The sequence below is a fragment of the Silene latifolia genome, chromosome Y (genome assembly GCF_048544455.1).
Source record: "Silene latifolia isolate original U9 population chromosome Y, ASM4854445v1, whole genome shotgun sequence".
NCBI classification, from domain to species: Eukaryota; Viridiplantae; Streptophyta; class Magnoliopsida; order Caryophyllales; family Caryophyllaceae; genus Silene; species Silene latifolia.
In genome coordinates, this window is record NC_133538.1 from 396696564 (window position 1) to 396719705 (window position 23142).

The 23142-nt window shown below is 38.0% G+C and overlaps 1 protein-coding gene across 1 annotated transcript; it reads right to left on the minus strand.

Moving 5' to 3' along the window:
- Positions 1–6307: 6307 nt before the first annotated feature.
- Positions 6308–7159, minus strand: LOC141632143 (uncharacterized). The gene has a single exon (XM_074444718.1). The coding sequence runs from the start codon at positions 7157–7159 to the stop codon at positions 6308–6310; it is 852 nt and encodes a 283-aa protein (XP_074300819.1).
- Between the last annotated feature and the right edge of the window lie 15983 nt (positions 7160–23142).

A 23142-nucleotide genomic window follows, 5' to 3' on the forward strand; every position in this document is an offset into this window, starting at 1 on the left:
TGCAACTTGTGTGCATGAACTACCCCAACTTTAGGACATTAGAAATAATATCTAACTCGGTTTGGGGAAGTAGATGCATATGCAACGGGAGGTAATCTAAATTACGCTCTCCGTCATAAACAAAAAAACCATGCATCATGTAGTGTAGCTTAGTGTAGCTTGCATTTAGAGTAGAATTCATGCATCATGCTTGCATGATTTTCCATCATTTTGGCCATTGAGGACAATGCCCATATTAGTGTTGGGATGGGGAATTCTAACTTAACTTTTATTCAAAAATCCAAAAAAATTGAAAAAATTGAAAAACCATAAAAACTGAAAAATTGAAAAACCAAAAACAAGTTCATTTCCTTTGTAGCGTAGTCATGTATATATTGTTGTATATATTGTGTTTGTTTTATCCTTGTTCACATTGATCGACTACGCCACATCCGAGACATGAGGATATTGAAGACCGCATGGTATGATCTTTCCAATCTCCTTTTTCCTCTTTATGTTAATGACTATGTGGCTTTATTTTGATTGATGCGGTATAACAATGTGAACTTAGGACTTGCATTTAGAATATATGTCATATTAGTTGGTAGAATCATTTGCATTAGGATGTTTATATGGTAGTTGCATCATGGCATGTAGTTTGCATGTTAGAAAAATTTTGCGAAACCATCTACTTGGGAAGCTTGACAAGTGTATATAGGCCCTAGTAGATGCTTTTTCTTCTTAAGACTTTCCTTATTAGAATACTTGTAAAACACCCTAGGATGTGTCATGCTAGTATCCTTTGACCCATGGATTAAGGCCTAGTCAAGAGTACCTTGTGGTGTGATAACTCCTTGGCTACCGTTTATTCCAAGGTGACCCTTGAAACCATGCATCCATCCATCATCCATGTTCTACCACATTTTTGTCATCAAAGAGAATGGGCATAAAAAGAAATCAATTTGAGTTCAATGAAATGAAAAGTGAAAGAAAGGTTGCAAAAATGCATCAAATGAAAAGAGGAGCAAAAATAGAACTTCTAAAGCTTCAAATATAAGCCACCCTCACTACATATGGGGTGACTTTGAAAATGTTCAAAGAGAAATACAAAGAAAAGTTGAAAGTTGTCAAGTGTTGAAATGCCAAAAATCAAAAAGAAATGGCAAAGAAAGTGTTCTCAAATGTCAAATGCCACAAGAAATTGGGGGGAAAAACCAAAACAAAAGCAAACTCCCAAAGTGAAACTCAAATATCTATTGATCTCTTTATCCATCGTATCCATTTTTGTGCATGGTAGAGAGGGGACGGCCCTTCTTCTTGTCTAGGCAAGAGGGGGAATTCCGCGATCCTCTTGTGTTTCTAACACCATAGGGAGTCTATTCTTGACAAAAGCATTTAACGATTGAGGACAAAGGTACCCTAGCTTGACACAATTTGGAGGTGATTTATTGGTATCCTTCTAGGCTTAGTAGTTTGAAAAAATTGCATCTATGAAGGAGTGTGTTGAATCATATAGCTTATATGTTTATGTTTTGATGATGTCAAGGTGGTTTACATTCTATATACTTGTTGCCTGTAATTGTTTGTTAAGTGCTTTAGAATTAACCTTTTACGAGCAACGTAAAAGATTGTGACAATTGCATGAGAAGTTCAAGCCTTCGTTCAAAATCAAACGGTTCAAGATTCATTCAAGAATTATGTGAAGATGAAGTTCGTCTAAAGATTAATCAAGCTTGGATGATGACGTAGCCTATACTCGAAGATCTCCTTGAAGATTAGAATAGTATAGGTGTTTATCTAGTAATGGTAATCAAGAATAAGTTTCTTTATTTAGTAAAGTTATAGCTTTGCAGCTATAACATTACTAGTAAAAGAGCTCAATGTTATAGCTCTCCTACTATAACATTGAGATGCTGAGTTTTTATACACGACTTATAATTGTTTCGAAAATTGTTTTATAATTGTTTAAAGTTTATTTTAAATGTTTTAATGAAAGTATTTTTATAATAAAGCCCGGTTTAGTGAGGAGTTCGGCTTTGTATTAAACGTTAATTAGTAGTTGTAATGGATCAACTTATGAGTTGGACTTTGCTACTAATTAGGGTTTCAACATAGCCTCTCTTAAAACCTAAATTCTAATCATATGTTAAGACTAGGGTTTGCACGAGTCACGAGGCACATGAGCCGTGACATCTCGTGTTACCTAGGGTATATTAGGTAAAGATTTTATTCTACTATAATATCTTTACATATCTTATATATCTTACTTAATATATTTGTTTATGGTAAAAGATATTCTTGTTTTAGGAAATCTTATAATAATCTTAGAATTTATAGTAAAGATAATATTTGGAAAGATTATATTCTATCTCTTAGAATATTCTATATTATCTTTTAAGGCTTGTAGGAAAGAGATAATAAGAAGATATAATTTACACTTATATCTTATTATTTTCGGCTATTAGGGTTTGTGTGAAAATTGTTAGCCTATTCCTTCCTTCCTTATAAATACTTTGCTATTTACAACATCTAAAATAAAGACCTTAAGCATAAAAATTAATTTCTTCTTGATAGAGCAAACCGTGTGTTTTCAAAGAAAAACCGTTTTGTTATTTTAAAGGTCGTGTGTTTTAAAACTCGCATACTTGTTCTTAATTTATCGTTATAAGATAATAGTGCTTAGTTGATTTCTTAACTTGTTCATTAACGTGAACCTTTGTTAGAATCATTAGTGCTTTCTTATTAGCGTAAGTTAGTCACTCGAGTATTTAACGGTACTCATTGAGTTACAGCTAGAGTTAGTTGTACGAGTTGGGTTAGTAAATTTGTAATCCGTAGAAAGGTACTAAATTTATTAATCGAGAATAGTGGACGTAGGTTTCGACTTGTGAAACCGAACCACTTTAAAACCGTATGTCCCTTCGTTCTTTTGCTTGCTTCGTTTATTTCATTTACTTTCGTTAGTTGATTAGTTAAAGTTTAATCAATAAACTTTAAATAATCAATTACATATACATTATCGAAAAAGCTTAAAAAAAATTTTAAATCCTCAATTCACCCCCCCTCTTGAGTATTTTGGATCAATAGACTCTTCAATTGGTATCAGAGCCTCGTGCTCTTGATTGCCTAACCGCAAAGAGGCTGATCTATCTTGTTTTTCATTTATCTTATCGTTTTATATTCCGCTGCCTATCACGTGATAAATGGATTCCAAATATCTCAAGTGTCCCGTCTTTGATGGGAAGAATTACGGATTGTGGAAAAATATGATGACTCACTATGTGAAAGGACACGATTGGGAGTGCTGGAGGATTATTCAAAACGGACCGCACAAAATTCTTGTGGCATCCGAGGAAGGCACTACCTATGAAAAGAAAGAAGAGGACTAAGTCGAGGCCGACTACAAGAAGGCCAAGAAGAACTCCAAAGCAATAAGTCTTCTGCAAAACGGAATGACTTCCACTGAGTTTGATCGGTTCTCTTCATGTTCCACGGCCAAGGAGATATGGGATGGGCTCGAATTAGCTTATGAAGGTACTTCCATTGTTAGGAAGCACCGAATTGACTTGCTTATACAAAAATATGAGCTATTCATTATGAAGTCCAATGAGTCCTTAGATAGCATGTCTGCAAGGTTTTCAAGCATCATAAACAAACTGAAAAACCTAGGTAGGAAATTTAGTACTGAGGACATTGCTAGAAAGGTTCTTAGGAGCCTTACTAAGAAGTGGCGTGCTAAGGTTCTTTTTTTTTTTTTGGTGAAATGTAAGTAATCTCATTAAGCTCAAACCAAGGATACAAGATACATCATAACTTAGTTTAGAATACAATTGATCCAATCCCTATCACTAGCTCTTACAACCTTACTTAATTGACATCTAAGCCTGATTTTCATCAGGTTTTTGCATTGATTAAACACAACAGTAGGTCGTACCAAAACACCCTCTAATCTTGCAGAATTACGTTGCTGCCAAACTATGTAATTAACAGCCATGAAGACTGCTAAGCATATAGCCTTCTGCACCTGTGACCAATTTCTCCTACCAGTCCAGATAAGAGAATTCCCCTGAGGTTTTGGAATCTTCAGCCAATCACAGGTCAACTCCAGTAGCTCAAGAACATACGGGCAGTGCTGGAACAGATGAGTAACATTCTCAGAACCAGCTTGGCAAATGCAGCACAAATCATCAGAACTAACTCCAATCCTATGTAGCTTCTCTTTAGTGTTAAGAGCATTCCTCATAATAAGCCAGTTAACAAAACAATGCTTAGGTAAAGCAGCATTATTCCAAACCAGCTTAGACCACCCCACTTTTGTCTCCTTAAGCCTGATCCAATCATACCCAGACTTAACAGAGTACCCTTTCAAGTCAGCAAGCCATGTACCATGTGAATACCCGTTCTGAAACAGATCCCTGGTCTTACATATCGCCTTCCAGTTGCCACTCATGTGACATTTAGGAACATAATCAGACCAGGAATCACTTTTTATATAAATTTGATGTACCCACTTCACCCATAAGCTATCAGGCTTGCTGTAAATCCACCACACAAGCTTCCCAATGGAAGCCAAATTCCAGTGAGCACTATTCCTAACACCCAGACCACCCTCACTCTGTGGAATGCACACATGATCCCAACCAACCAATGGAACTCTCATATAGTCACTTGTGCCATCCCATAAGTAATTACGTCAGATATTATCAATTTGCTTCAATACTCCTTTAGGAATCAGGAATATATTAGCCCAATAAGAGAAAAGGGAAGTAAGGACAAACTTGACCAAGATGAGTCTGCCTGCATAAGACACCTTCCTGGCTCCAAACGTTCTGATTCTTTCAATAATTTTCTCCACCAGAATCCTACATTCTTTCTTCCCCAACCTACCAGCTGCAATGGGAACTCCCAAATATTTAAAGGGAATTTGTCCTTCAACACACCCTGACCTAGCTATAAGCTGCTGTTTGAGGGACCCATGAATCCCATTGAAGTAAATACTAGACTTATCATTATTCATCTCCAGATCAGATGCTCTAGAAAAAGAGGCAAAAGATCTTAAAAGCAGCATCACAGATTGAGAGTCCCCTCTAGAGAACATTAGGAGATCGTCAGCAAACATTAAATGAGACAGCTTTAATCTCCTACACAGAGAGTGATGTTTAAAAGGCAGGACCTCAGTAGTAAAATTAAGAATCCTAGTGAGGTATTCCATAGCAATGGTGAACAAAAGAGGAGAAAGAGGGTCTCCCTGCCTGAGCCCTTTTCTACCAGGGAAAAAGCCAAACGTGTCACCATTAAGGACAAGAGAATAAGATGCACTAGACACACACTCCATAATGAGCTTCTTGAAATGAGTAGGGAAAAGAAGAGCATCCAGCATCTGGCTAAGGAATTGCCAGTTCACTGAATCATATGCCTGCTTAAGATCAACTTTAAGTAGGCATCTTGGAGAGACAACAGTTCTATTATACAACCTGATAATGTCTTGACACACTAAAATGTTCTCTATGATATTCCTGCCCTTAACAAACCCACCTTGAGTAGGACTAATAATAGAAGGAAGTACCCTAGCCAATCTGGAGCATAGGAGCTTTGAGATTACTTTATAAATGACATTGCAACACGAGATTGGCCTGAACTGTGCAACATTCTGAGGTAAATTCACTTTAGGAATAAGAGAAACCAAAGTATGATTCACTTGTTTAAGAAGCATGCCATTTAAAAAAAAAACTTTAACCACTGCACACACATCCTCTCCAATTACTGGCCACGCATCCTTATAAAAGGCACTAGTAAAGCCATCAGGCCCTAGAGCTTTATGGCTTGGAATCTGAAACACAGCATCCTTTATTTCAGAATTAGTAACAGGCATACCTAACACCTCACATAAATCCTCAGTGCATACAAGCCCTTTCTGAACAACCTGTACATTCACATCCTGCAGAGATTTAGTCGTCCCCAGTAATTCCTGATAAAAAGATAAAAAAGCACTCTGAATACTGTCAGGATCATTAAGCCAAGTGCCATGTTCATTTGCAATCCTTAAGACCTTATTCCTAGCTTGCCTGCTCTTCATATAGTTGTGAAAGATCTTTGAATTACTATCCCCACTACACACCCATGTAGCTTTGGATTTCTGCAAAAGGAAAGAATCACAAGCCTTCTGCAGTTCAGAATAATCCTTAATAGCATTGATTTCCAAGCCTATTAGATCAGCATTAGAGGGGTCATTTCTGAGCTGAATCTGAATATGCTCCAACTGTTTCCAAGCCCTCATGGTGTTATTCTCAATATCGCATATAACTCCCTATTCAAAGATCTTTAAAGGTCATTTAAGGAGTTTGAGTTTTTTCACAAATTGGAACATGGGAGTCCCCTGAATACTAGTCCCCCATATCTGTGTAACACATGGGAGAAAAAGATTAGAGCCACTCCACATGTTAAAATATTTAAAGCTCCCTTTCCTGTGTCCCATATCAGAGGAATGCTGAACCAACCAGGGCGTATGGTCAAAATAACCCTCAGTATGAAAATGAGCATATAACTCAGGCCTCTCCTCAATCCACTCATAGTTAACAAGGGCTCTATCAAGTCTACTAGAGACCCTGGTAGCAGCTTCTTGTTTATTATTCCAAGTGAAGAAAGACCCAGTAGCAGGCATATCCACCATGTTGCATTGATCAAGACACACCTGAAAATCCTCCATTTCCTCCTCTGTAGTGACTCCTCCCAATCTTTCACAAGGTTTAAGAACAGCATTAAAGTCACCCCCTATGAACCAAGGCCCTTGGATTTGAGAATTTAAAGCAATCAGTCTACTCCACAAAGCCTTCCTCTCATACACGCCATTAAAAGCATACACCATGGTAAAATTGAAGCAGAAACCAGTAACCAAATTCTTAACAAAAGTATGAATAAATTGGGCATTATACTCAAGAAACTGGATATTGAACATATTAGGCTTCCAAATAATCCAGACTCTACCCCCCTTATGATACTGCGTATTAGTAGATACACACCAACCACTACAAATATTATCCATAATTCCATTTAGAGATGAAGGGTTAACCTTCGTCTCAAGGAGACCAAACAATCCAACTTTGTGATGATGAAGGAGCCATTTAATATACTTCTGTTTAGCTGGACTATTCAATCCCCTTACATTCCAAAAGCCAATCATTGCGACCCTAAAAGAGTGAAGAAGTTGACTCTGAAAAAGAGGATGAAACTGTTTTGTTTGCACGCCGTTTTAAAAATAGGATATTTCGAAACAAACAAACAAAATCATCCTACAACAACAACAAATCGTCCAATAAGAAGGTTACTGATTCAAAGTCATCTTTCACACATAGAGGATGCTTCAAGTGTGGAGAATCTGGTCACATGATCAAAGATTGTCCGACATGGGAGAAGATTAAGGACAAGACAAAACGTGAAAAGACAAAGAGAGAATTCAAGCATGTTATGATGGCTTCGTGTTGGGGAGACCTTGACTCAGAAGATGACGAGGAATCTGAAGACGACGAAGTAGCAAACCTTTGTCTCAGCAGTGTTAGTCTTGACCTAATCTCCGATAGTGATGATGAAAGCACAAATTCTCATTCAAACTATTGCTTTCTCGGAGAATCAGACGAAGATGACGATGAAGAGGTAAGTTATCTTGAGCTTAAAAAACGTGTTAAGAAATTGTCTAAAAGTGCTTTAATTGAATACTTTGAACAATCTCTTGATAAGTGTCACGAACAAGATTTTGAATTGAAAGATATAAAGGAACAGATTCTCGAAATCGCGGAAGAAAAGCATACTCTCAAGGCTAAAGCTAAGAAGTTAAAATCTAAAGTTATAGCTGAGAAAGCTACAACATTAGATTCTACTATGGCTGAAAAGAAGGAATTAGAATCCAAAGTTATAGCTAATGAAGCTATAACTTCAGACCTAAAGCTTAACATCAAACACCTTCAAGCTAAAGTTATAGCTAATGAAGCTATAACTTTAGAACTTAGAAAAGCCAAAGAACTTTTGAAAGCTAAGGTCACATCTAATGAAGTAGTGATCTTAGACCAAAAGAAAGAGATAGATTCTCTTTCAAAGCAATTGGAAGAATATAAGACCGATATGATCAATGTTAAAAAACACCACACCGATGTTGTGTTCATTCTTAATAAACGATTCCAAGACTTTCGTGATAACTTTAAAAAGGACAATGATGTAGAACACACGAAATGTCAAGAGGAAATTAAAACCCTAAAAGACCTACTTCTACACGCTAGAATGGTCCATGATAAGTGGGAAGGTAGCACAAAAGTCCTAAACTTCCTAACTGAATAATCAGATAATAATATGAAGATGGGGTTAGGACATGAGTGCTACAGCCGTAGAGATCACTCTAAATGAAAATCAACACCTTCGGATTTTGATTTCAGAAAAAGGAAGTATGCTGATCTTCCTGAATACCTGATTTGCAATTACTGTGGTTATACAGGTCACATCCAAATCAATTGTGTCAAAAAGGCTCATGATATACGAAAAAATGCCGAACATGCTAAAACTGTTGACACAGTTGTCAAGGATAAGGAAACCCCCACTAACGAAGCTAACGAAGAAAGGAACAATAAATTTCGTTGGTTCTATGACATGGCCTTTGACTACGCTAAGAAACCTAGCACCTCACAAAACCCTTGTAGATCTCAACCTAGTAAACCTACTTACAAGGGAAATAGTCATGAAAGACCTAGAGAAATTCCTAGACCTAGAGAAAACCCTAACCCTGGAACTCCTCCTAAGCCAAATAAACCAAGGGTTAGAAAAATGGTTATTAGACAAGTTTGGATTCGAAAGGACTTAGTTTATAGAGTAACTAATCATAAGGGACCCAACCTAGCTTGGGTACCTAAAAATTGTATCTAATCCTTTCTGCAGGAAGAAGTGAAATAAAACAATCAATGGTATCTTGACAGTGGATGTTCAAGACACATGACCAGAGATAAGAATCTATTTCTTTCACTCAAACCCTTCAACGGAGGCAAAGTGACGTTCAGGGACAACAAAAAGGGAAAAGTAATCGGCGTTGGCAAAATCGGAATCTCTAAGTCTCACGCGATCAGTGACGTCTATCTCGTGGACGGTCTAAAGCATAACTTGTTAAGCATATCTCAACTATGCGACAAAGGTAACAAAGTAGTTTTTCATACTGATATTTGTCGCATTATTATTGAAGGAACTAGCAACGTTATTCTTGAAGGCCACAGAAAAAGGAATGTTTATATGGTAGATTTAAATGTTGTGCCTACTAACTCCTTTTCGTGCATGAAAGTTACACTTGATGATCCTTGTCTATGGCATAAACGTTTTGGTCACATTAGCTCACTAACCTTGAATAAACTCAAGAAGTGGGACTTGGTTGAAGGGTTACCTAAGATCAAGTTCGACCAAGAAAAGATGTGTGCAAGGTGTAAACAAGTAAGATCATCATTCAAACCAAAAAGAGTAGTAAGCACAAATCAAGCCTTGGAATTAGTACACATGGATTTATGTGGACCAATGAAGGTAAGGAGTAGAGGAGGATCCATGTACGTCTTCGTTCTTGTAGACGACTACTCAAGGTATGTATGGCCTATCTTTCTTCATTCAAGAGACGAGACTTTTGATGAATTTGATTGTCTTATGAAACGTGTTCAAAACAAATATAAGACTAATCTTGTATCTATTCGTACGGATCATGGCACCGAATTTGACAATCAAACTTTTATAGAATATTGTAGAGTTAATGGTGTAGGGCATAACTTTTCCGCGCCAAGAACTCCTCAACAAAACGGTGTCGTTGAACGTATGAATAGAACTTTAGAAGATATGGCACGTACGATGCTCTTGTGTAGTGGTTTACCTCGTAACTTTTGGGCTGAAGCCATTAGTACTTCTTGCTACATCCATAATCGTGCTATGATCCGACCTATCCTTAGGAAAACCCCCTACGAACTCCTTAGAGGTCGAAAACCTAATATCTCCCATCTTCGCTGTTTTGGGAGTAAATGTTTTGTACATAATAACGGTAAAAACCGTTTAAGTAAATTCGATCCTAGGAGTGATGAGGCGATTTTTATAGGATATTCAGATCATAGCAAGGCTTACAAAGTCTTCAATAAGAGAACTCTTTGTATTGAAGAAAGTGTCCACGTTATTTTTGATGAAGATAACGTGTTTGATAAGCCTTTACAGGATGAGGAAGAAGACATGGATGAACCTGACTTTCGTCTCTCAAAAGACGATCCCCCGGAATTGGAATTAGAAGACAATGAGATTGAGGGAATAAGCGATGAACTTGATCGTTCCTCAAAAGATAAGAAGAAGAAAAACAAAGTTATAGTTGATGATACTATAACTTTGACTCAAGACAAGAACTCCCAAACCAATGTTATAGATGATGTTACTATAACATTGAATCTAAATCAAGGTGTAGAGTCCGGGGTTATAATCGGCTCTAATACAACACCCAGATTGGATTCAGGGGGAACTTCCTCTAATTCCGAACCGAGGGAAGTCGGATCAAGCTCAAATAACGATGAAGAACCAAGCACTTCAACAAAATGGAAGTACAAGAGCTCACACCCCATGGACAATATTCTTGGGAATATTAAGAAGGGTGTTCAAACAAGACGCTCCTTAAACAACTTCTGCTCTTTCTACTCTTTCCTATCCATGATCGAACCAAAGAACGTAAATGAAGCTCTTGCTGAATCAGACTGGATTATAGCTATGCAAGAAGAGCTACAACAGTTCGAAAGAAACAAGGTTTGGCATTTAGTTCGTAGACCAAAAGATCGTTCAGTCATTGGAACTAGGTGGGTTTTCATGAACAAATTAGATGATGCCGAAGTCATTGTCAGAAACAAAGCAAGATTGGTGGTCCAAGGGTATAATCAACAAGAACGAATAGATTATGACGAGACCTTCGCACCTATTGCTCGTCTTGAAGCCATTAGACTTCTAATAGCATTCGCCGCACACAAGGGAATGAAGCTCTTCCAGATGGATGTCAAGACAACATTCTTGAATGGTTATTTACAAGAGGAAGTCTTCGTTGAACAACCCCCTGGTTTTAAGAATGTCAAATTTGAGGATCACGTGTTCAAATTGGATAAAGCTCTATACGGATTAAAGCAAGCACCTAGGGCTTGGTACGATCGATTATCTAAGTTTCTACTTGACAGTGGATTCAGTAGAGGATCCGTCGACAAAACCCTATTTCTAAAAACTGAGGGTTCTGACCTTTTGGTTGTTCAAATATACGTCGATGATATTATCTTTGGATCGACCAACCAAAGCCTATGCAAATATTTTTCTGAGTTGATGACCTCCGAATTCGAAATGAGTATGATGGGAGAATTAAAATTCTTCTTAGGGCTGCAAATACAACAAACTGATGAAGGCATTAAAATCCATCAACAGAAATACATCAAGGAGTTGATTCACATGCTATGCCTACTCCAATGGTCGAGAACAAAAAATTGACATTGGATGAAAACGGTAAATCAGTTGATAAAACTACTTACCGTGGGATTATTGGGTCACTGTTTTATTTGACCGCAAGTAGGCCCGATATTATGTTTAGTGTATGCGTTTGTGCGAGATATCAATCATCTCCCAAAGAATCGCATATGACGGCCGTAAAACGAATTTTACGTTACTTAATTGGAACGGCGAACTTATACCTATGGTATCCAATGGAGTGCAATTTTGATCTAGTCGGTTATTCCGATGGCGACTACGCAGGATGTTCTCTAGACAGAAAAAGTACGTCGGGTGTCGCCACATTTGTCGGACCGTGTATTATTACGTGGGGTTCGAAGAAACAAAATTCGGTTGCTCTCTCAACCGCTGAAGCCGAATATATTGCCGCAGGACTGGTATGTACTCAACTTTTATGGCTTAAGCAACAATTATGTGATTATGGTGTTGACGTAGGATGTTTTCCTATTTTATGTGATAATACTAGTGCGATAATAATTTCTAAAAATCCCGTACAACATTCACGCACCAAACATATTGAAATTAGACACCATTTTATTCGAGACCATGTTGAGAAGGGGGATATAAAACTTGAATTTTGTAGTACTGAATAACAATGGGCAGACATTTTGACAAAATCATTAGCTAGAGAACGATTTGAGACTTTACAGTTGGAAATTGGTTTAATCAGTGGTACCTAAGCTTCTATATATGTTCAATCTTTTTATGACTGACTAGTTAAGTTAAGATTTTATGACTGTGTTCGTATATTGCGTTGCATGAATAATTTTGTTTGTAGGAATATTTTTATCAAAAAATTCTATTGGTAATTTAGAATTTAATTGTTATACAAACTAATTCCTTATCACAATAAATAAAGCACACCAAATCTTTTATCTTTCCAAATCACAAAGAATCTTTCCTATATTGCTAATTCTTGTACACGGCTCAATCATAAACTTCCTATACAAACTCAATTTCCTTATTCTTATCCTTTGCCTAATAAATCTATCCCTTAAATTCCTACTCCTACCATGATTCATACTCCTAATTATACACTTACCATAATTATTCTCCACTTGTTAACCCTAGCCTACACCTATATCTACCCTCCTTGCGTGTTACCCGTCCACCCAACCCCACTTGAATACTTTTCCTTCTCTCAAATTTTTACCATCATCACAGCTCATCTTCTTTACACAACCTATCACCATCACCTCCTTTTTCAAACCATCATCATCATCATGAATCCAACCCATGCAAAAAATACCCGATCTTCAACTCGTCACAACCAAAACCGCCCCTTTCATAACCAAACATCACCTCTACCACCACATGATCCTCATTCCATTAATTGTCCTTCACCACAACCAAACCAAAATAGGCCCCTGTTTCGTAGTCGGGACGAGTCGGTGTCTGAAGGCAAAAGATGCCATCTTTTCAAAGGAAAAAATAAGGTGGTTTTCGATAACAGTGAAGCTGTGGAGGAACCCGAGGTAATAGTTCGGAATGGTGTTGCTCGTACCTTGTTGAGGGATGTCTCAAAAGCCGCGACCAAGGAAGGGTTAAATCGTGATCGGCTTACTCATGATGAAAGCATCCTAGTTAATCGAGTTTTGAGGTATTCCATTCATGGTGGTAGGTATTATCCGAAATCTTGGTTGGTTAGTGTTCCCGCTCTTGCTTTCTTTGTTAATTTTCTTGATTTTCAAGGGTGGAGTCACATTAGTCAGTTTTCGGGTCCTGTTTACCCAGTTGAGGTGGTTCAATTCTTTGCGAGTGTCTAAATTAAAGGAGTCTTGCATGCGGTTGTTAATGGAGTTGATGTGACGGTCTCTGTTTCGGATTTTTGCTCTGCTTTTTCGGTTCCCGATGAAGGAATTGAATTAAATCCGAGTCTTGAATGGTTTAATGTTGTGAGTGAAAAGGAGTTGTTAGTGAAGAAGTATTTTGAGGAGATGACGGAGGGAGGTAATATCATGGTTCGTCCTCTCTCAGCAAAAATCAAGTTCCTCTTGAACTTTTGTGGAACACAGTGGTGCCGAGGAGAGGAGGCCGTGATAAGATGTCGAGTTATGAAGCTATAATGGTCTATTCTTGGTTGGAAGGTCAGAAAGTGAATTTGGGTAGTGTCGTGTTGCACCGTATACTTCAAACAAGTCTCACGGTGACAAAAGAGAAGTTGAGCACCACAATCGATTTACCATATGGGATGTGGGTGTCTCGGTTGTTGGAGATTAAGCGTGTGGTGGGACAAGATAGTTACGGTGTTAGTGCGCGGGACTGTATGTGTTAAAAGTTGATCAAGCTAATGGGTCTTGTTGTTGATGGACCCGAGTTGCTTCTTGCTAAAGATGTTGAGAAAACTCCAGGAGATTCGGGTTTGGGAGCTATGGAGTCAAAATTGGAGGGGTTTATGAGTGGTTTAATGGAGAAATTTGAGGAGCAATCGACTAATTTGCCTATGGTGTTGTCATGGGTTGGACCATCTCGGTCTTTAGACTCGGGCTTGGATGCTACTCGGGTGTACTCTTGGATGGAGGAAGTGGACAAAAGGTTAGCGGGTTTTGAGAGGGAGTTAAAGGCAATACGTGGGGAAGTGTTCCCACATGGTGATCGTCTCACTTTCCTTACGAGTCAGGGTGGAGCTTTGGTTATGCACGGGAAAGCAATGGCGGGTGATCAAGCGCTCACGTTGGAGGCCACAAAATCTCTTTCCTTGAAAGTGCTTAACTTTGAAAGGAGTATTGGTACTCTTTCTCAGCTGGTTCGGAGCTCGTTTGACCGTCTTGATGCCTTAGAGCATCGTACTAGACCCAACTACGTAAACCCGTATAAGACCCGTAACATTTGATTTCCTCTCGTCTTACCACATCTAGCCCTTATCTTACTTAGCTTTCTTTTTCTTTTTGTTGGTGTGTTTAAACATTATCATTCGGCCCATTTTGGCAATGCACTTGTGGTTATGGCCCAAGTGTTTCATTAGACATGTGTTAATTCGGCCCACTTTGGCTTAAACATGTTTAATTCCTAGTTTGTATGATAATTATCTTTTGGATGCTTATAGTCTTGCGTGTTATTACTATTTCCTATGACGTTTTATCTCTTGTCTCGTCTTATATTATTCTAGTCATTTTTGATTTGTTCTTAGCTTTTCGATGATGTCAAGAGGGGGAAAGAACGTTTATAGTAACATCTACCTAAGCTTGCTCCTTGTCAAGACCAATTGTCTCTTAAATTCCTTAAAGTTTCGGTTTTTGAAGAATCGTTTGAATCTTGCGTTAATCTTTATTATCGACATAACGGTATTATATTGAGGGGGAACTACACAATTAGTCACATATTTTAGGAGGCTTGCCATCATCAAAAGGAGGAATTTGTTGAATCATATAGCTTATATGTTTATGTTTTGATGATGTCAAGGTGCTTTACATTCTATATACTTGTTGCCTGTAATCGTTTGTTAAGTGCTTTAGAACTAACCTATTACGAGCAACGTAGAAGATTGTGACAATTGCATGAGAAGTTCAAGCCTTCGTTCAAAATCAAACGGTTCAAGATTCATTCAAGAATTATGTGAAGACGAAGTTCGTCTAAAGATTAATCAAGCTTGGATGATGACGTAGCCTATACTCGAAGATCTCCTTGAAGATTAGAATAGTATAGGTGATTATCTTGTAATGGTAATCAAGAATAAGTTTCTTGATTTAGTAAAGTTATAGCTTTGCAGCTATAACATTACTAGTAAAAGAGCTCAATTTTATAGCTCTCCTACTATAACATTGAGATGCTGAGTTTTTATACACGACTTATAATTGTTTCGAAAATTGTTTTATAATTGTTTAAAGTTTATTTTAAATGTTTTAATGAAAGTATTTTTGTAATAAAGCCCGGTTTAGTGAGGAGTTCGGCTTTGTATTAAACATTAATTAGTAGTTGTAATGGATCAACTTATGAGTAGGACTTTGCTACTAATTAGGGTTTCAACATAGCCTCTCTTAAAACCTAAATTCTAATCATATATTAAGACTAGGGTTTGCACGAGTCACGAGGCACATGAGCCGTGACATCTCGTGTTACCTAGGGTATATTAGGTAAAAATTTTATTCTATAATAATATCTTTACATATCTTATATATCTTACTTAATATATTTGTTTATGGTAAAAGATATTCTTGTTTTAGGAAATCTTATCATAGTCTTAGAATTTATAGTAAAGATAATATTTGGAAAGATTATATTCTAAGAGATAGAATGTTCTTTATTATCTTTTAAGGCTTGTAGGAAAGAGATAATAAGAAGATATAATTTGCACTTATATCTTATTATTTTCGGCTATTAGGGTTTGTGTGAAAACCGTTAGCCTATTCCTTCCTTCCCTATAAATACTTTGCTATTTACAACATCTAAAATAGAGACCTTAAGCATAAAAATTAATTTCTTCTTGATAGAGCAAACCGTGTGTTTTCAAAGAACAACCGTTTTGTTATTTTGAAAGGTCGTGTGTTTTAAAACTCGCATACTTGTTCTTAATTTATCGTTATAAGATAATAGTGCTTAGTTGATTTCTTAACTTGTTCATTAACGTGAACCTTTGTTAGAATCATTAGTGCTTTCTTATTAGCGTAAGTTAGTCACTCGAGTATTTAACGGTACTCATTGAGTTAAAGCTAGAGTTAGTTGTACGAGTTGGGTTAGTAAATTTGTAATCCGTAGAAAGGTACTAAATTTATTAATCGAGAATAGTGGACGTAGGTTTCGACTTGTGAAACTGAACCACTTCAAAAACCGTGTGTCCCTTCGTTCTTTTGCTTGCTTCGTTTATTTCATTTACTTTCGTTAGTTGATTAGTTAAAGTTTAATCAATAAACTTTAAATAATCAATTACATATACATTATCGTAAAAGCTTAAAAAAAAAATTTTAAATCCTCAATTCACCCCCCCCCCCCCTCTTGAGTATTTTGGATCAATAGACTCTTCAGAGTGTGTACCCTTGAATTGCTTCCCTTGTAGATAATTTCTGCCACTTAGATGAGGAAAGTGGCTATTCTTTTGTAGATGCATCCATTACTTGATCTTGTGTGCTTAATGTTTGGATGTGTCGCCATTTTGGCAAGTCCCACCTTGCCTTGCAAGAAGGCATCCTACCTCATGGTTGTCTTGTTGTGAGTTGAAGGGGCAGAGTGAGAGCCGCTAATTGTCTCATATCGGCTATGTTATTAGGCTAGTTTAAATAATGGTCCTAGTCTTTGTCACCTCTTTACTCGGGACGAGCAAAGGTTCGGATTAGGGATATTTGATGTGACCATAATTATAGCACATTTAATCCCCGAATTAGCCTTGTTCCCATGTTTTTTAGTGCATATTTGGGTCATTTATTGTCTTTAGTTCTTTGTTTTGCATATTCTTTGAGGTTTTGATCACTTGGTAGGAAAGGAGTGCAAACCTTGCATTTTCATGGCAAAATGAGGCTAAATTGATTGAATTCAATGACCAAGCATCAAGGAGAGACAAGATTAGAAGGCCTTTGTACATACTATAGTAGATGGGCAATGATGAGAAAAGATCCTTGCATCCCCGAGGAAATTCCCAAGAATTCTATGAAGAAAAAGGAAGAAAAGAAGAAGAAACGAGACTGCACAGCAATCCGTGCGTCTTCCCCTGAAGACGCCCGTCTCCACCACCACAATTCGTGCGTCTTCACCCCAAGACGCCCGGGCAAAAGACCCAGAAGACGCCCGTCTTCACTCCAAGACGCCCGGGCAGAGACCACCAAATTCGCCCGTCCCGTGCTAAAGACGCCCGGATTCTCAGGCAGACCCATTTCGTATTCTTCAAGCTTCAAGGAAGGATGCACATATTTTTCTAGAGACCGGAGTGTTTCCAAAAAGACCGGCGTTTTCTTAAGTAGGGACTTAATCGTTATTTAAGCCCTTAGTTAACCCTAATTCATCCACCTAATCCCCACTATAAATACCCCATTAGTCTAATTAGAAGAGCATGTTCTTCTTAGCAATCTTTAGTGTAGTTAATATCAATCAAATCTCTCTTTAATCTTGTAATCAACAATTAATCAAGTTTTAATACAAGTTTTATTTCCTTAATCTCTCTCTTGTTCATCCTTTATTTTGGGTAATTGAAGATTATTTGGGTTATTATTGGGAGATTGACAACCTCTCAATCAAGCATCAAGTACTTCTTTTATTCTTTGCTTTATTATTGGAATCATTAGTAGGTATAATTCTCTTAATCCCTCTTTAATTATTGTTAATCACTTTCATTTATTCATCATGTTTCACTTTGTTGGTATGATTGACAACCTTGCTAGCATGTTCAACATGATAATGAGTGAGTAGTTCCTTAGCTAGGGTTAATGGGTAATTAGGGGAAACCAACATGGGGAATGATTCATGCTTAAATTAATATGCTTTCATATTTTATTTGCTTGCTTGTTGTGATCTCAACTCATGCACATGTTATGTTTGATGAAATGTGAGCCTATGAATCCTTGCATTTTTTTTACCCATCACCTATCTTTTCAATGAGACTTGTAAGACATAAACCAACTCGAGTCTCATTAGACCATGCAAGTTGTTGAGTAGGGAAGACTAAGTCGACTTGTAGGTGTTGTATAATCTAATCGATTCGGCTCCGGGACCCAAACTTTCCTAGGATTATAAGATATAAACCAACTCGATCCATCACAACAATAATTGGTTGCTTATAATTTGAGAACATGTTCGTATGATCAATTCCCATGAATCCCCTATGACCCCATGACACCCTAGTGCTTTTTATCAATTGTTTACATCCCTTTTAATTCATCTTGCTTGTTTACTTTATTTGCTATTTAGTTTAGTGATCTTCTACATCAAACCCCAATTGTGACACCCCTAAGACACCACTAGTTGCAATAGAAATCTCATCTCAATTCCCGTCCCTTGGGATCCGACCTTTACTTGCCTCTTTACTAATTGTAGAGTTGTTTGTGAAGTTATAAATTGTGTTTTGGTCTACGTGCTCCTAACGACAAGTAACTGAAAGATTTAGTAAAAATATCCCGACCAGCAAGTATGGTCTATGGGGCAATGAATATCTGCTTCCGGTTTCAATTCGCCCTAAAGCACAAATAGCTTAGCTTCCGCCCTCGCTAGATGCCCTAATGTTCGCTACAAGTCTCACCCTTTCTAATCTTCTGATCTAGGTCAAGGTTTACTGTAATTTGTTGACTAACTGCGTCGACTCAATTAGGTAAAAACAATTAACAACAGCGATTAACAACATAGGCTAAACTAGCATTAAACCTAATAAATCAATTTACAATTTCCTTAGAATTATGGCTCCCCTATGTTTTAGCAAAGGACTTTAGCTATGCATTATCATTGAATTAGCTATAACCATACATAAACAAGAGAAATTAAACATCATAACAAGGCAGTGAAGGGATTGAATAAAAGCAATTATGAATAAGGAAAGAGAAGAAATAAAGAGCAATAAAGGAACTAAGATTAAGAAATAAAGGAGAGTAATGATACCGATTACAAGTTTTCGATCCAAGCAATAGTTCTAGAGTAAGAGTATGAGAGAGTACAGAGGAAGAGAGAGATCTCGCAGTCTAGAGATGAAGAAGAAGTAGTATCACGTACTGCTTAACCTAGTTTAAATACTAATTACAAAGCCCAACTCAAAATAAGGCAAAAACACGTATACAAGGTAAAACCTCTCGATCGAGTAGAATGAAACCACTCGATCGAGGACATATCCAGCAATTCCTCTCGATCGAACAGAAATGGTGTTCGATCGAGAGCTTCTTGTATCAGCCCTATCGATCGAGCATCAGAACAGCTCGATCGAGTGAATCTTCAATGGATAAAGCATTCGATCGACTAAATGATTAGTCGATCGAGCTATATTAGCACGTAGGACTTCTAGACACCTTCCGAGGTCAGCTCACGCGTCTTCAAGTGATGCTTTCCAAGCTCCGTTTCCGTATTCTCTACAAATGCAATGCAAATGAGACAAGTTTAGGCTCGGTTTATCTTCTTTCTAGTCCGTACCTAGGATTTACACAAGACAAAATAAAGTAGACCATTCGGGGATATTTGTAGCTAGATGCTACATAAATAGTACAGAAATACGTGTAAAAAAGAGATAAAAACCTTATATAAAATACACGCATCAATGGGTGTCTAGAAATAAACTAGATGATGTTGGGGTCATAGTTCGAAATAAGGTAAGATTGGTGGTACAAGGTTATAATCAACAAGAAGGAATAGATTATGACGAAACCTTTGCACCCGTTGCCCGTCTCGAAGCTATTAGACTTCTGATAGCATTCGCAGCTCACAAAGGAATGAAACTCTTCCAAATGGATGTCAAGACATCGTTTCTAAATAGGTATCTACAGGAAGAAGTCTTCCTAGAACAACCCCCTGGATTTAAGGATAGCAAATTTGAAGACCATGGCTTTAAAATAGACAAGGCCCTGTATGGATTGAAGCAAGCACCAAGGGCCTGGTATGACAGATTATTGAAATTTATACTTGATAGTGGATTTAAGAGAGGATCTGTGGATAAAACCCTATTCCTAAAATCAGAGGGTTCTGACCTTCTGGTTGTTCAAATTTACGTCGACGATATTATTTTTGGATCAACCAACCGCAATCTGTGCATTTCCTTACCTAATAATAATAAAAAAAAAAAAAAAAACCGCAATCTGTGCAAGTATTTTTCGGAGTTGATGACTTCCGAATTTGAGATGAGTATGATGGGAGAATTGAAATTCTTCCTAGGTCTGCAAATTCAACAAACCGAGGAAGGCATCAAAATTCATCAACAGAAATATATTAAGGAATTAATTCAAAAGTTCGGAATGGAAAATTCCCATGCTACGTCTACTCCAATGGTCGCAGACAAGAAATTAACTTTATATGAAGACGATAAGTATGTTGATGAAATAACTTACCGAGGAATGATTGGGTCATTGCTATATTTAACTGCAAGTAGGCCAGATATCATGTTTAGTGTATGCGTTTGCTCGAGATATCAATCATCTCCCAAAGAATCGCATATGACAGCCGTAAAAAGAATTTTACGATATCTTATCGGCACGTCTAAACTTTATCTATGGTATCCTATGGAATGCAATTTCGATCTTGTTGGATATTCAGATGCCGATTACGCAGGATGCTCCCTAGACAGGAAAAGTACGTCAGGTGTTGCCACGTTTGTTGGACCTTGCATTATCACATGGGGTTTAAAGAGGCAGAATTCAGTTGCCCTTTCAACAGCAGAAGCCGAATATGTTGCAGCAGGACTGGTATGTACTCAATTATTATGGCTTAACCAACAGTTATGTGATTATGGTGTTAATGTAGGTTGTATTCCTATTTTATGTAATAATACGAGTGCTATTATAATTTCCAACAACCCCGCGCAGCACTCGCATACTAAGCACATTGAAATTAGACACCATTTTATATGTGACCAAGTTGAAAAAGGGAAAATAAAACTCGAATTTTGTAGTAGTGAGAAACAATGGGCAGACATTTTGACAAAACCTTTAGCTAGAGGACGTTTTGAGACTTTGCGATTGGAAATTGGTTTAATTGGTGGCACCTAAGCTTCTATAAATGTTTAATCTCTCAATGATTGATTAGTATGAGATAAGATTGTATGAATGTGTCCGTATATTTCGTTGCATGAATATTTAGGTTTTATAGAAATTTATTTATCTTATATATTCTGTCTGTATTTAAGAATTTATGTTGCATACAAATTTATTTTCTTACGAAAATAAAGATACACCATATCTCTTATTTACCAAATTCTATCAACAATCTTTTCTCAAATCATTCATGCCATATCTCGTCCAATATCTTGCCATATCTATCCTAAATCTTTCATATTTTAATTACCTAAATTATGTAAACAACTAACTTTCCCAAACCTAAACCTAGATTCTCATCTATACCTATATCTACCCCCCCTAAACTGTGTAAATTGGTCAAACACCCTCAACTTGCATTCACTTTTTACTTTACCAAATTTATACACAATCTCCATAGCTAGTCCATGCTCGCTATGTTTAGCGTCGCGTCCATGCTCGCCATGTTTCAGCAAGTCAAGGAAGCAATAGCTAGTCACTCGGAGAGGATCACCCGACACGAGGATGCTTGCCACAGGCTAATATTCAACTCGCCAACACCTTCACCACGTCTAAGGGAGGGTCTCTCAAGCACCCAAAACTCCCAATTCCAAAAGGGACTACTTCCACGACCATTCTGGAATGCGCCTCACAACATAAACCACAATAATCACCTTCACAAAAACTACCCACAGAAAAACTTCCCTCACAAAAACTATCGTCCGAGGAATACCCCTTCAAGGTACCCTCGCGACCCTGAAATTAACCGCATATGGAGAGACGACGTAGATGACGTCTACATTGTCTCGGGAAAGGGCAAGCAAAACAAAGAGATTGATCACCTTACTCGATCTGGACGCCTTTACTAGAACCTTAAAAACACAACAAACAATCCGCCAATAATCAATGATCAAATCGTCCCAGACGTTGGCGATCAACCTACGGTTCCCGAGAACTCAATTCTCAAGCAGCTCCAGAAGGCCAAGGCCGAGATATCCATCTGGCAACTAATCGCCATATCCTTCGAGCATCGGCATGCTTTGCTTCAAGCCTTGGGGAAGTTGACAGTACCTTCTACCTCCTCACCCGAAGAAGTGATAGCCCATATGACTAGGGATGCCCCTGACCTAAACAACCCAATCATCTTCTTCGACGAAGATATCCCTCCTTTCGAAGCCAACCACAACTTGGCCCTATACATCACCGTGCAATGCTTGAAAAAGAACATACCCATGGTCTTCGTGGATGATGGATCTTTAGTCGTCATTCCGCTCAAAATAGCTCATAAACTAGGGATCAAGGAAGCTGACCTAGTCCCAACAAATCAAGGGGTTCACGTCTACGATGGCACTCATCGTAAGGTCGCAGGTCTTATCACCCTGGCCATCGCAACAGGACCCTTGGAGAGACAAGGCAGTTTCCAAGTAGTCAACATCGACGCATCATTCTACATGCTTCTAGGGCGGCCTTGGATCCATGCTGCCAAAGCCTTCACATCGACTCTCCACCAGAAAAGTAGGGTCCCCTTCAATGGGAAAACAGTCACAATTCCTGCATCCCTAATTAAAGCTGTCATGAAAAAAGGAATAGCCTCGCCAGTCATTGAGGAAAACGACAACGAAATGTGGGGATTCCAAGCTGTGAATGCCCTAACCGATGAACCAGCATCTTCTGATGGTGATCGTTTCTCAAACCTCACGAAGAACCGCATCTTGATGCGCCAGGGGTAATTCCCGGGCATGCATCTTAACCCACTGAAAAGTACCTTGCCTCCCCTGAAATAGTCCAAGGTCCCCAACATCTCTTTCCGACTAGGTTACGAGATGATCGATGAAGACATCCGGTAAATAGGTCTCCTCGTAAGGAAGCGCAGAAAGCAAGGAGTTATCCTCCGCCCCTACCACTTGACCCTCAACAGCTATTTCGTCATCGAGGGAGAGTCTGAACTTTACAACGGTTTTTCTGAGCCAATCTGCGACCCCATAACAAAGGTCAAGCACCCGGGTATAGA